This window comes from Perca flavescens, chromosome 14, assembly GCF_004354835.1.
Source record: "Perca flavescens isolate YP-PL-M2 chromosome 14, PFLA_1.0, whole genome shotgun sequence".
Lineage (NCBI taxonomy): Eukaryota > Metazoa > Chordata > Actinopteri > Perciformes > Percidae > Perca > Perca flavescens.
Window position 1 is genome coordinate 27,913,254 of NC_041344.1, and position 15,948 is coordinate 27,929,201.

Sequence of the window (15,948 nt, forward strand, 5' to 3'; positions counted from 1 at the left end):
TAAAGGAAAGGGTTAGGGTTAAGGGGAGGAATGGGATTCAGCCTTAAACTGTTGCAAGCCATGTCTGGAGCATGGTGAAGAAACATGCACCAGTCTCAGAATTTTGTTCCATTCATCCTCTGAAAAGCTGAAGCCCAGGTCCTCTTCCCAAAATGCTCCTATGTCAGCTACTGTCTGTGGGTTTATGCCGCTTATGAATGTGTAAATGAGGGAGATGGCGCCTCTATGTGGCATTGCTATGGCCAGTAATTCATCAAGTGGTGTTGGGGTTGCCAAATGGGGAAAAGCTTGATAATTATGTTGAACAAAATCTCTTATCTGAAAATAGCGGAAATGGTCAGAGGCCTTGAGGTTACATTTTTCTGAGAGCTGACTGAAAGAGACAGATAACCCACCTATGTAAAGGTCTTGTATGTAGCAGATGTCATTTGAATGCCAAGCTCTGAAAGCGAGGTCGAGCTTTGAGGGTGTAAACAAGTGATTATGCAGTAGTGGTGCCCTGAATGAGATGCCATGTAAATTAAAATGTTTTCTAAATTGTGCCCAAATCCTGAGAGTATGCATTACAACTGGATTGTTAATCTTCATCTTTGTAGCAGACTTCAGCTGTGCAGTGGCAAGGGAGTAGGCTGGAGTGAAATTGTTTTCCATCCTATCCCAGCTTTGTGCCCTATCTCCCTGACAGTGAGCCCTCCATCCTAGGATTTTCTGTATATTGCATGCCCAATAGTAATGTAGAAGGTTCGGTAAGGCCACCCCCCCCCTCCTTTTTTGTTCTTTGTATAGCTACAAGGATGTTTACCAGCCTTTGAATTTGTTCAAGGGAATAAAAAATGGAAGATTTTGAAAAAGATAGAGAAAGCGGGGAACAATGTTCATTTTGACTAGGTTAATACGCCCCACCATAGACATAGGGGTAGTATCTGATTGGTCTTTTAAATAGATTATGCATTTCATACCTGAACATTAATAATGAGTGATACAAGATTGCCATATGTTAGTTCTTCTCCAAATCCGTAACACATTGGTTATTGACTAATCAAATATGCTGCCATAATACAGAATAATGTGTTTGTCTTTATCGCTATACAGTATTGTCTCTGTGTGTGCTTATGTGTTGTTGATGCGTTCTAATGTGTGTCTATGTACTTTTACCCGTGTCTACTGTGTATGATACTTGTGTTGTGTTTTTCTTGGGCCATCGGCCTGTCAGTGGTCCTGATCTCGAATAGTGGTTGTGTCATTTTACTTGTCTATGCCTATGTCTTTCTTTTTTATGCATATTTGTTGTGTTGTTTTAGCGTATTTATTGTTTTAAGCCATCAACCTGCTAGGGACTGCAGATGAAAATTAGGCTGTATGGCTAAACCTGGCCCATTCACATGTTGGACTCTGTACTCATGTTGATTAATGTGAGTTTACGGTAACAAATTAGATATGAGTCAAGAGTCAACACATAGGCCTAAATCAGACAATGCAAAGGCAATTTAGGCAGTTGAAATAAAATCCTGAGTCCTCTTTATCCGAGAATGAGACAAGGCCGAGTAAAAAATGCGGTCGATTCCGAGACGAGACCTTGAAAAATTTGGTCTCGAGACCAAGACTGATCTCAAGTACTACAACACTGGTGCAACCTGAAAAAATGTGTTAGGAAAAGGGGAAAATGGCAAATGAAAGGCCAGAAAAGTCCCCATACTCTATATATTAAATACCAGTAAAAACTGGAAATAACATCTGCCTACAGACAATACAATACATATACTGTACAGATGTAATGCCAGTGACTAGTGTCCATGTTCCCTTACCCCTTCGACCTGATGCAAATGTTCTGCTACTCTTCTCACTTTTACTGGGTGATAAATTGAGAATGAATCCATAAAATCATATTGTGGGCTGTCCTGCTATAGAGCCAGGGCTAAAAACCTCAATTGCTATTTTTAAATGCATTATTTATTATGCTAATTTCTCTTTATACTTTTAATATCATTGCCTGGGACACTGCACAGATATTAGTCCTCCAGTCTGATATAAAGGGAATTGGGCATGTCGTGAGAAATAAAAAAAAGAAGAAAAAAAAGCGTAAAGATGTTATTTTATTTGGGTTATTAACTGTGCGTGAGGTCTGGTGTTCCTACTGGTGATTTGTTAGTTGTTTTTTTTGTCACATTTTATCTTCACTGCCCTTTTTTTGTATAGGGTTTTCATACACACGGATGTCATTTCTGTAAGCCTTAAAAGGTTCGCCACAAAGGATGAGATCCCTCTCTACGTGGCAGAGTTTTACAACTGCAAATAGTCCGTTTTCTCCATGAAAACACACTTTAAACACAAACAGGAGCACGCTCGTCCCAGTGAGACTTAGAGTGCATGCAGGGGTGGAGGAACGATTCAGATCTTCAGAAATAAAAGTACTAATACCACTTTCAAAGTAAAGTCGTTATATTGTTGGGTAGTTGTTTTTTTATATTATTCTTGGGGCATTTTTAGGCCTTTTAATTCTTTAATGGGCCTTTTCCCTTTATTTGTGGTGACAGTGGATGGAGAAGAAAGGGGGGAGCACGCAGCAAAGGGCCGCAGGTCGGATTCGAACCCGGGTCACTGCAAAGGACTCAACCTACACAGCGCCCCAGTGTTAGGCCTTTTTATTGACAGAACAGCTTAAAGGCCCTGACACACCAAGCCGACGGCCGACCGTCGGCAGAAAAGCCAGTCGGACTGATCAGTCGGCTCCCGTCTCCCCGAGTCGGTCCAAAAAGTGCCTCGGAACACACCAAAGCGACGCCAACTTGAGCGTACGTTCTGCGCGTGCGCGAGACGTAATAAGTCTCCATAACAGCAGGCGGCGCTACTCTGTATTGTCGCCCAAAAGAAATGGCAGGGAAATGAGGGAACATCTCTCTAGAACTAGTAAACACAGAGCACGCTGTCGTCAGGCGTTTTCATCAGAGAGTGATGATGGTAGTCAAGAAGCATCGTTGTCATTAGAGAAATATACAAGAAAATACGATGGCTAGTAATGAGAAGATACTGGCGTTGTCAGCTCCGGTTTTCTCGTGCACTGATTCGCTAGTCAAGGGCTAGCACTCCACCAATCAGATCGGTCACTGAGTCCGACTGCCGAAGGCACGGAACACACCGAACAGACTCGAGTCACCGACCTCGCCAGACTGTCCGACGGACGATTATTGGTTTGGTGTGTCAGCGCTTTAAGACAGGAAAGGGGGGAGAGAGGGGGAGAGAGGGGGTACGACCTGCAGCTGCAGCAAGGACTGAGTCATTGTACGTGGGGCGCACACTCAACCAGGTGAGCTACCCAGCTGCCCCGTGTAGTTTTTTCATTATTTTTTTTATTATAAAGCATCATATTTTTTTAACTACATGTGTTGTGTGTGCAAAACTCTTCATTTATAAAGTATCTAGTCCCTAAAGCTGTAACAGATGAATGTAGTGGAGTAAAAAGTACAATATTTCTCTCTGAAATGTAACGGAGTAGAAGTAGAAAGTGGCATGAAAAGAAAAGACTCAAGAACAAGTACCTCACATTTGTACATAAGAACAGTACTTGAGAAAATGTACTTAGTTACATTCCAGCACTGAAAGGGCACGTATTACGTCTCTGCAGTGGCCAAGACGTTCTTCTTCTTCTTTTAAAAATTAAAGGCAGCCGTTTAACAGTCTAAACAGCTCCACTAATCAACAGCGTCTGGATCTGTCGTCACTCTATATTTAGCTCCCAGTTCTCACATCTCAATCTCCGCTCAGCCCACCCACAGAACTCCTGATGCATTTCTGGAGAAGCTGTGAGAGAGAAAAGTTTAATAATGGCAACAGCTTAGATTAGTCTCCATGGTAATGACACCAAATGTACAGTCTCAACCCCTCTGCTCGGCACACAGACACAGATGCATCCTTTCCGAAGGCTGCACAACGGCAAAATTCCTCTACACATGATTCTAAACTGACAGCAGAGACATCAGACATGCACAATTAGGAGTGACGAATGAGGGAGGAGTTGGAGCTTCAGCCCAGCGGGATTGACAGACTGACAGCCGAGTGCTCCTCTGTCCTCACGTCGCACAAACTGAAAAATGCCAGCCGCCGTCTGGAGATGAATCCTTGTCTTCTAGCCGTTAGGTGAGGTTAGGTTCCATACATCATCCACACATCAATACCGGCAACAATAACAAGGTGTCTATGATGTATTGCTTCACAGCAGACAGCAGACATCGACAAAATCAATACATGCAGAATTCTACGGAAGAGGATTAGGGCAACATGGGCAAAAATGTACTCGAGTTCTGACTTTAAAGTCAGAATGTTGAGTTAAAAGTCAGAATTCTCAGAATTCTGAGGCTACGTTTACATTGCTACATGTTGGTTCACGTTGCTCTGGCGTTTAGGGGCGCTTTCACACCTATAGTTCAGTGGACTCGGTGCGATTCAGGGGTGAAGTTGCAATAATTGTTGCATTTTTCATTTAGTTCGGTTTACGTTCACACCGCACTTTGTTCACATTGTATTTTGCAATAGAGCACTGACTACGACATATTCACTCCTCTAATGTGTGTCTGTGTGTTTTTTAAGAAGACAGCATGTGGGTCAGAACTACACTGATTGGCTGAATTACACATAAGCGGCCTGAGCAACAGTGGTCAGGGCTGGGAGAGGACTACCACTGAGGACACACACGTCATGTTCTTGGTATTATTATTTCTGGGGATTTGGGTATTTGAATGACTTGGGGAAGTGTTTACATTCTACAAATACACATAATTGATTTGGATTCCTTAAGTAAATATCTTCCCATTGTACTGTTCTAAGGCAGAATTAAGGCAAGAAGAAAGCATTTAAAGGTCCCATGGCATGACAATTTCACTTTATAAGGTTTTTTTAACATTAATATGAGTTCCCCCAGCCTGCCTATGGACCCCCAGTGGCTAGAAATGGTGATTGGTGTAAAGGCTAGCACCAAGGCTGAAATTCAGGAAAGAGAATTCAGATACAGTATTAGGGGACAAACTAAGGTCTCTATAAAAGAGACTTCAGATACAGTATTAGGGGACCACTAAGGTCTCTATAAAAGAGACTTCAGATACAGTATTAGGGGACCACTAAGGTCTATATAAAAGAGACTTCAGATACAGTATTAGGGGACCACTAAGGTCTATATAAAAGAGACTTCAGATACAGTATTAGGGGACCACTAAGGTCTATATAAAAGACTTCAGATACAGTATTAGGGGACCACTAAGGTCTATATAAAAGAGACTTCACATACAGTATTAGGGGACCACTAAGGTCTATATAAAAGAGACTTCAGATACAGTATTAGGGGACCACTAAGGTCTATATAAAAGAGACTTCAGATACAGTGTTAGGGGACCACTAAGGTCTATATAAAAGAGACTTCAGATACAGTATTAGGGGACCACTAAGGTCTATATAAAAGAGACTTCAGATACAGTATTAGGGGACCACTAAGGTCTATATAAAAGCATCCAAAGAGCACCATGTCATGAGACCTTTAAATGAAATAAAAATGAATTAAATTAAAAAATAAAGGCTGCAGTATTTCGGCACCACAATGATTGTGACTATGTGAAACATCCCAGCATCATCAATGTACGGCTTGTGAACAAGGTGAAAAAAAAAAAAACACTTTACTTGAAGGTATCTACATAAGAGTGACATGACACTGTCTTGAACACATGACACAGTCATGTGTTCACACATGAACCCTAACTTGTCATGACAAAAACCGAATGATACTTAATGACAGAAGCGTTATGTCATAAAGGTTTATGACTTGCTTATAATGTTTATGATACATTCATGACAGTGTCATGTCACTCTTTTGTAGATACCTTCGACTAAAGTGTAACCAAGTATTTTTTTTCATTTCATGTGGACTGGGGACTTTTAACTACGAGGAAACACATAAGCTGCAGTCACATCTTACAGTTCAGGTTAGGTTTATTTCATATTTAACAGCTCGTGTGCCGCGGCCGATAGCTTAGTAATTAAGTCAGAAAGTCTCAGTGGATCAGTAAACATGCAGTGGATCAGCATTCCTGTGAGCATTTCTCTCACAGTGCTACAGGCTTGAGAGTGAATACAATGCAGGTGTCACATTGCTTGTCTTTCTTCGGCACCCAACCTAATCCTCCCCCCCAACACTTGCATCGCTCAACTCCTGAGATCATTTCCATATCAAGGTTGCAGATACAGTATACTGTATATGAATGAACGTGACTTATTACTCAGAAGTGAAAGAGAGGAGAAAGGGATTTAATTGAAGTCTGGCTCCTTGTACATTCATTTGCATGCATGTTTTTTCATGCAGAGTGACACACTGTACTGTCTTCAGCAGTGCGGGGGGAATGCTTCGCCAGTACATGTAAGACTCTTGTTTGCTCTCAAACAACTCATTTTCCTCCCTGTTGTAAGAAGCTATTCTCAGGCGGGGAGGAGACGCATCAGCAAAGATTGATGGCTGATTGTTAGGCTGATCACGATCAGGATTACAGGTGTGCTGCAAGGTAATGAAGGTTGGTGGCTAATAAGGCGCCGGTGATTTTCTGATAAGAAACCTCATTTAAACTCCAGACGAGATGCTTAGTCTCTTCGGGATGTGTCCTCCGTTCTTGGTCAGGTCAGCTTATTGTTTGGGGCAGTGGAAGTGTGGTGAAGAACCATAAACTAAAGCACAACGATTCTTCCAACAAGTCCTCCAAACCAAAAGATGATATGTTATTTATTCCTTCCCTCTAATACTACCTATAGGAGCAGTTCCTGTCCTCATATCTAAACCAGAGAACATAACGGTCATGCTTTTAAACATGATAAAATACCTTTTTCACGGCAGACATGGTGTCATAGTAGGAAAAGCACAGGTGTATTCAAAGCCATTAATGATGGCTGCATTCCACTTAGGTGAGGTCCTTGTATTGTGCATGCTGACTCACTGAAATAGCTTACTGGGACACTTGATGGAAATGAGCCATAGTTAAGGCATACCTGTCAAGTCTCACGCATTGGGCGTGAGACACACGCATTTCAACCCGTTCACACGCCACACCTTGTATTTCTCAAGCAGAGAAATGACCAGAATAAGGCCCACCAAGTTGCGCCGCTATTTTTTAAACCGTGAAACAGGTAGAGGAATCAAGTGAGTTCCCCATAGAGTTCAGAAGGCCCTGCCACGCACCAGCTGAGTGAGTGCGGATTTCGAGTTGCGGCTTTCGTCGCTGTTTGTGACTTTGCCTGAGATTGAGTGACAAGTGTACTCCATGGATGTATTAAGAGAACGGTGTACTCGCCCTGTTGTTTATCTGGTTGCCATGACTTGGCGAGTGATGACGTCCTGTCACTGTTCCAGTTGAGGGGAGAGAGAGCGGATGACAGTTTGCTTGAGTTCAGTAGAGCACACGGCTCTGTAGAGTTGTGTAATTCTGACTTTATATACTACATGTACATCGCGGAAACCCTGTTGTGCGTCTGCCCTATTTCTGTTACTGTGGCGGCAGAAATCAACATAGAGGAAACACTGGGTAGCTTTTGTGCCTATTATTATTATAGCTACATGTTGAATTGGCTGCAGGGCTACTCTGACAGTTTTATATTTTTATAAAGATACCCATTTTATAATAGGTCTACCCATAATACTTTTATAACAATACCCATACTAATTTGGAATATTTTTTGTTTTTTCTTTCCTTTTATTTTTACCGCACAACCTCCTGGCCCCCATTGTGAAAACCTTTGGCCTAGGCTATTTCATTATATTTTATCCAGACAATGCATGGTATTAATTATTGAACACACACACACAAAGAAATACTGAATTAAATAAAAAAATAAATATTTGTACGAATTTATGTGTCATTTATCAGATCAGACCCTCGTCCCCACCCAAACCCCTGCCGCCAAAATCTCACTCTGAACTCCGTTCAAAACTTGAGAGCCCTGTTAAGGTTATCAATTTCAGCTGTGCTTTCCCTACTATGACAAGTCAAAATGTCTGATGTGAAAAAGGTCCATATTGCGAAACTGTCGCAGTTTTGCTAGGTTTAGGCACAAAGACGACTTAGTTAAGTTTAGAAAAAAAACTGTGGTTTGGGTTAAACTAGAGACAGCGTAACCTTGTGTTTTAATTTTCGGACCATCGGGTCTACAGTGCCCAGTTTAATCAGGGATGGCTCCTGCCAGCCAAAGATGAGAAATAATCCTGTACCGTAGGACATTTTCACACAAGGAAAATGCTGTTCCAACAGTAGAGAGCTGCATACAGAGCGGAGGTAAGCTAATGCTACTAGCTAAAGTTACTATGTTTACCTGGCCTCAGTAAGTTACACACGAAAGGACTGCAGGTTAAATGTAAACTCCATCTTCCCATAATGCAGTCAAACACTATTATGTGAGCTTGTCAGTGGATTAGTGGATGTGCTGTACAATGACAATGCGCAATTACCCCATCCAGCCATCCATCCATCCATTGCAGCCCTGTTCACGGCTGCCGGTTACAGCGTTCTTGTTCAATACTGGACCAATTTAAAAGATGTTTGGTTAATATTAGACACTCCGCAAAATAAGGTTCAGGTTGAAAGATATTTAAAGTAACCAGTTAAAACATCAATTATCATTTATTATGCAGGGGAGACACAATGGGAAGTTGATCCAGCAGTTTGGGAGCATGGCTCATAATAAAGGCTGATTTATGCTTCTGCATCAAATCGCACCTCCAAAAATGTGTAACTTTGAGTCAGGGCGACTGCGATTGGTCAACTGGTCCTGTGTGTTGATAGTCGGCGTTTCAAGCAGCTTACTGTGGGGAGTAGCAACATGCTAGTTCACTGACGTAAGCTATGCAAATAAACTCAGACACATTTAGGTTACAATGACGGGGTTATCCGTTTGTAAAGTGTCTCTGTGTAAGTAATGTTTAGAAATTAGCACTTCGCCAGCAAGCAGTACTTTGTGGGCAGTTGGTTGCTAACATAACAAACTGGCTGGCAGACACCTCACAAATAACCTCAGACTTAGTTTTTACAAAATCTAAGCAAGAAAAGGCCAAACAAATAAGATATACTTGATGGTATTTGTTAAGGATTAGATGTTAGCAAACGGTCTGCCTAGTGTTTATTAGTCAATTATTGTGTTTTGGTCATCACTCGTGTTAAAATGGTTATACACTATACAGTATATGTTTCCCTGTTTGTCACTGAGTTTAGTTTGTTTGTAAGTTTTGTTGCCATTCACTTTGCTATTTTGTGTTTTTCTAGGGTCTCATTCACATTTGTTTTGCCTTTTCTCATTTTGGGGGGGTGGTAATGAACACCCACCTTTTCTGAAATCTGTCCTCCCTATTTATATACCAACATCGGTGTTGTCACACATTGAATGTAAAATCTTAATCTATGGAAATACTCAGCTCAGCCTGTCTGGTCAGTCTGGGATGCGTTAGACCAAATTAAATAATAAGGAAAGGTCTGGAGTTCCATTTCTTTAATTCCTCTGCAAAGAGAGGTGTCCAGGACCCCAGAATTTATGTGATTTGGTGCTTGGATAAGTAAGGATAGGACACTTCTCATTGCAGCCCTGCTTTGTAATTGAAGCTTAGAAAAAAGAGTGTCGAAAAGCTGAACGTAGTTGGCGAAAATCTAATCTCCAGGTCCACTATAACATCTATAAAGAGAGACTTCGCATTTATAATTTGGAACTAAGGAATGCAAGGCGGTCCTTTTATTCTGACATTATCGCCAGAAACAATAATAATTCACGTGCTTTGTTTGCTACTGTCGATAGATTAACCAACCTTCCAGTACCAGTAGCATCTGAACTGTTGTCTTCCAAGGCTTGCAATGACTTTGCCACCTTCTTCACAGACAAAATTCAGAAAATTAGACAGTCAGTGCTTCCATATCAAGTACAGGATATGTGTTGTCACAGTGTTCACACAAAACAAAATCAAATATGACAATTTCATGCGATCAGCCATAACAACCTGGAAGACATTATAAAACATCTGAAAACCTCCTCCTGTTGCCTTGATATTCTACCAACGGGTGTTTTCAAAAGTGTTTCGAATGGTTTGGCTTCTGATCTTCTAAATATTGTAAATACATCTCTGCTCTCAGGTATCTTTCCACAGGCCCTAAAAAAACTAAATTTCAGTCTTAGTATTACTTGATCTCAGTGCTGCATTTGATACAGTCGACCACAACATATTACTTGACCGATTGTAAAACTGGGTTGGTCTTTCTGGCTCAGTACTAAAGTGGTTTGAATCCTATTTAAAGAATAGGGACTACTTTGGGTCTATAGGTAATTATACATCTGAGCATACAAATATGTGGACATGCGGAGTTCCCCAAGGCTCAGTTCTGGGGCCTCTTCTGTTCAACATCTACATGCTTCCACTGGCTCAGATTATGGAAAACAACAAAATAAGTTACCATAGTTATGCGGATGACACACAAATTTACATAACCTTATCGCCAGGGAATTATAGCCCAATACAACAACTGAATATGTGCATTAGACAAATTAATGACTGGATGTGCCATAACTTTCTTAAATTAAATGAAGAAAAAACTGAGGTGGTTGTTTTTGGAGCAAAAGAGGAACGATTAAAGGTCAGCACTCAGCTTCAAACGACAATGTTAAAAACAACAAAGCCAGAAATCTTGGTGTAGTCATGGACTCAGAACTGAATTTTAAGTCACATTAAGACAATTACAAAATCAGCCTATTATCACCTTAAAAATATATCAAGGGTTAAAGGACTTATGTCTCAGCAGGATTTGGAAAAACTTGTCCATGCTTTTATCTTCAGTAGACTTGACTACTGTAATGGTGTCTTTACAAATCTCCCTAAAAAATCAATCAGACAACTGCAGCTGATTCAGAACGCTGCTGCTCGAGTCCTCACTAAAACCAAGAAAGTGGATTCACATCACTCCAGTACTGAAGTCTCTACACTGGCTTCCAGTGCCTCAAAGAATTGATTTTAAAATACTTTTGCTGGTTTACAAATCACTAATGGTTTAGGGCCAAAATACATTTCTGATCTGCTACTACACTATGACCCACCTAGACCTCTCAGGTCATCTGGGACAGGTCTACTTGTTGTCCCCAGAGTCAGACCTAAACAGGGGGAAGCAGCGTTCAGTTTTTATGCTCCACATATCTGGAACAAACTCCCAGAAAACTGCAGGTCCGCTGCAACTCTCAGTTCTTTTAAATCCAGGCTGAAGACATATCTTTTTAATGTTGCCTTTCTTTAAATAACCTATTTTTAACTGCTCTTTCTTTAAAATTCTTATACTGCACTGTACATTTTATTCTTGTCTTTTAATGATCTTCAATTGTTGTTAATTGTTTTAATGCTTTGAAATGGTTTTTAATTGTTTTCTAACGGTTTTTAATGTTTCATGTAAAGCACTTTGAATTGCCTTGTTGCTGAAATGTGCTATACAAATAAAGCTGCCTTGCCTTATAAAATGGAGTAACCTTTTTATAAGGGTCATGTAGAAGATGTATTTGCATACATACGGACTACTCTTTGTTGGCCCGTACTGACAGCAGCCCAGGCTCCAACACTAAAGACCGTTCTATTGTTGCATACAGGAGTCTACCCCCTCAGTGTTGCCTTCAATCACGAACTTTTCAAAGCCGGTACACACGCGCTCTATTCCTTATTATATAGAAAGATAAACATAATGAGCATGGGGGGCATGACTTTGTCTGAATTGCAAGTTTAGTTTCAAAGCCGTTCCACATGGTTCTCTCAACAAGAATAAAGTTGTTTGAATTTACTGTCAATGTGAACTGAGTTACCACCGGAGTACGTCCAGTCTCAAATACCACTTCCTGGCCAAGCATACGGTTGATGCAGAGAACCTGCCAAATTATTGTTTAATACCTTTTTGAAAGTGCTTTCCTCCAAAATTAAAATAAGCAGAAAAATACACTAACATGAATCCAACATATTATTGGAAAAGACAAATCGGCCTATTAGTAAAAAAAAAAAAAAAAAAAAAAAAAAACAGCTGATATACAATAACTATAGCTACTATGGTAGCCATCCACAGATACAGTTAAGCTTAAGGATTCACTGTGCCTTCCACAATTATGTTTGACATTAAAACATAATGATATATGAATATGTAAATAGCAGCTTAATATTGCAGAGCACCATAAAATGTTACACTACACATTATGGTAGGCCTAGTTTAACATACAACTCAATACAATATATGTAGCAGGGGGTCTCTGCTAGTCTCTCTTTCAGGTTAGGGGTCCTTGGCCTAAAAAAAGTTGAAGAGTAGACCCCTGTTCTAGACAGTATTTGTCAGTGTTTAAAGAGTGTTGCAATAAACATTTGCATAAAGCAAGCATATTTATATTAAACACTCATGTTGATAAGAGCATTAAAGCTGTTGTGCGTAACTTTTTTATATTAATGACCGTCCGTAACATTCAAGCCATTGCCAAATGAGTTGCTACAAAGCTACACACAACTCTCTCTGTATTTCTCAGTGACTATGTTCAGAAGATTGTGTCATCCGGGAACTTTCACACGCAGAAACTCTCTTCTGAAGAGTACATCATGTTTTTTTTAATCCTCCGTGTCCTCCTTGGCTACTAGCGACAGTCATTACTTAAAATTCCTCACGGGTGTGAAAGAAACTATACACACTATAGCGTTAAAAACTTGAAATGTACATTCGGAACATATAATGTGTGATTCATTTGCCATTAATCGCGAGTTGACTATGGACAATCATGCCATCAACCGTGATTAAATATTTGAATCTATTTTATATTAACAAATGTATTACAAGCTAAAGTAAACTAAAGTTTTTTCCAGTGTGGTAGCCCCACATGTACCTTTAAGAATGTTCTGCACAGCCCCAAAACAGTCATATGCCATAATAAATAGAAAATGTATAACATTTAGTAACACACAGCCCCATACAATTTTCATGGCATTACTTAGACTATAAGGTCTGCATTTAAAATATTAAAATAAAAAAAACAACACCGGGAAATTTGCCTAAGCTGGCAGGAATTTAGAGAAATTACAGCCCGGCCCGACTGGGTTTGGGCAGAGAATCAATGCTCTACCCTGCACAAAGTGCAGTATGATGATGAACTACGGTGACGTCACATGGTCCTCCTTAAATTTGCTGTGACATTCTTTTGTGCACTGAAAAATGTCAAAGCAAGTGTTTGTGGTGAACTGTGAGGTTTCAGTGGACAAACAGCACGTTGCTTAGTGACCCCTCCCTGTTGAAATAAATGTCAATGTCAGACTTGAGAGATAAGAGAACATGTCAGCAGGCAGAAAATGAAGATGGACACAGAGCTATAATGGCGGGTTTAGACAAATGGAAAGAGTTGCAATTATGTCAAAACAAACCAAGGTTGCTTCCTTTAGCATTTATTTACAACAAGTATAGGTTGTACATAATGATAGGCTAATCTAAGACAGTCAGATTCATCAGTAAATCATTGTGGTGGCACAGAGGCAAGAGAAAATATCCATACAGCAGTAGAAATAAATATATTTTATGTGTACATAACTGGCTATAGACTCTAGCTTATATCACATTCCGAGTGATGGGTTTGCAGCTCCTCTTCTTCAATCGGGGCTCTGAGGTCTTCTGCCCCTTAACACCAATTCTTCATATTTTCTTTCAGTAGATATTTTGTTATTCAAAAGACATGGCACTGTGACTGAAGAAAAACAAACCGCTAAAGATAAAAACAAGTGTGACAATATTGGTGCTCTGTCGCACCAGAAAGTGGACGTTCGCATATCCTAGCAGAACAGTTGGTGCTGGAAACTTGGTAACATAGTGACAATTTGCATTTCGTGCCCTGGCTATCATTCACTGCAACCAGTTTAGCTAGCTAGCAGTTAGCTAACTACCAGTTAGCAAGGTAGCTAGCCAAAACGGCGCAATCTGGAAAGTGTACACAGTTAATTCAAGGAAACGCAATTGGAGCATTTATTCCTGTCTAATGATTGACCGTGCAAACCATACTGCATCTCTTTTGTGGAGCAGTTTACAGTCTAGCAGAGCAGGGTGATATGAAAAGGGATGGTGCGACACAGTTAATAAGATAGCTTATTAAAATATCACGAGACTGTAAGGTTTGTGGTGTTTTTTTCCTCCTAGGATGGCAAAGGCACGGCCTGCCCTACTCTGCCTCTTATTTACTGACCCTGGTATTCTTACCCTATCCAATCTCACTCCTCATGCCTGGACCTAACCAACCCAACCAATGAAGGCAACGAGTACCAGCCAATCACAGGCAGAGTAAGGCGGGTCATCACTTTGCAGTCCTAGGAAGAAAGAATTGGCGTCTGGCTCAGTTCTTTCAAAGCTCAGTGTCAGGCTTGCTATTGGTCAATAACGTAAATTCATGTGTCAATGTTAAACTTAACGTGAAAGCATAAGGCAAATTTACTTACTCCAGGAGAGAGTCCACTGATGGCAGTGATTCCACTGAAATGAAGTGATTTAGGTCCGAGCCTTTAACAATGTGTTCAGAAAAAGAAATAGAAGCGGTTTGTTTTTAATACCTGTTTAGGATGTTATCACTCCATTAAAAGGGCATTATTATTAGTGGTTATCAGCCTCATAGACATGGGTTAGAAGGGGCTTGCTTCACCTACCAGTAGGTTCAAAAGACTGTTATCATGTAACCCTAACTCTAACCCCTATTCACATGGTAATGGTTGTAGTAAGCTTGGTCAGGACCTCTTGATGTCACTATTTAATGCTCTGGGATTCCCGTTGTGAAGTTTAACATAAATAGCATTACTTGGTTGGGTTCAGGCAACAAAAGTACTTGGTAAAGTATAGGAAAAGATCATGTTTTGGGTTAAAATACTAACGTTTGTTAGTTAAAAATGGCACGCAAGGAACATAACTTACGTAGCAATCGTAACTTATAGTCAACTTTGACTTTTGGTAACTTTTTGTCACACCATGTCATATCTATGGTAGTGATAAACAACTGATAAGGCCCATTCAATTGGCTGATAACATTCAAAGCGGATGGTTTATAATCACCCTAAACAGCCAACGGTACAGATGTGAGCTGTATCATTAGCTAGATAGCCACATACGCACATGACTGTGTGCGGGGGTGTGTCCGTGTGAGTTTGCGCGCCTGCACTGTACTGTACACATGCTATAACCTTTACCAAAATGATATTTACATGTGATTCAATTCCAAAGAAAATTGTGTATTTACAGAGAACTTCAACATCCAAACTCTTCATCCTTCATTCAGAGCTATAATGTTGAGGCCACCAGAACCTCAGGCCCCGGCCTGCAGCGGAGTGGCCAGGGCTCGGATGTGGACGCTGGGCAGAGTGAACCAGGCTAAAGGAAGCTCTCGTCCGGCACTGTCGTCCTGGAACTTGATCTTAAGGTAGAAATCTCCAGTGTAGAGGAAGAGCAGGGCACCCACACAGACAGAGTTTTCCTTGGGTTTAACCTGGTGATGACAAAGACCGCAGTATGAATCATGAGCAGCCACCTTTTCAGTTCAATATTCAGTTCCAAAATGAAGCTGACACACTGTCAGCCAGAGTGAAGTCAGCAGGGTGGTAGAGTAGGTTTGAAGCTGACTGTGTCACTTTGATGAAAAGGTACTGACAAGTGCAGCGTTTTCTTCCTTCAGTAACACACAGTAGTAAGCTCGATGGTGTTTTTTGCCCCCAACTGCTCCTTCCAGGCAGCGCTGTGACTGCTGCCTTCAAGGCACCTAACCCTAACCTTAACCCTAACAATAACCAGTGCCTCCCAACGTTGCCTTCCAGGCAGCGCTGCCTGGAAGGCACCGTTGGGGGCAAAAAACACAGATAAACCAGTAGTAATAATACAAAATATGTCTTCATAGGATAAGAGTGGAATAGAATTGTTGATG

The 15,948-nt window shown here is 40.8% G+C and overlaps 1 protein-coding gene across 2 annotated transcripts in view; it reads right to left on the reverse strand.

Annotated features, from left to right (window-relative positions):
- Nucleotides 1-13,412: 13,412 nt before the first annotated feature.
- The window catches only part of trappc9 (trafficking protein particle complex subunit 9), a 270,852-nt gene continuing 268,316 nt past the window's right edge, over nucleotides 13,413-15,948 (reverse strand). For both annotated transcript variants that reach the window (XM_028597569.1, XM_028597568.1), the window contains one exon: nucleotides 13,413-15,516. In XM_028597569.1, coding sequence (XP_028453370.1) covers nucleotides 15,337-15,516 — 180 coding nt within the window. In that variant the 3' untranslated portion in view covers nucleotides 13,413-15,336. The remainder of the gene's footprint in view (nucleotides 15,517-15,948) is intronic.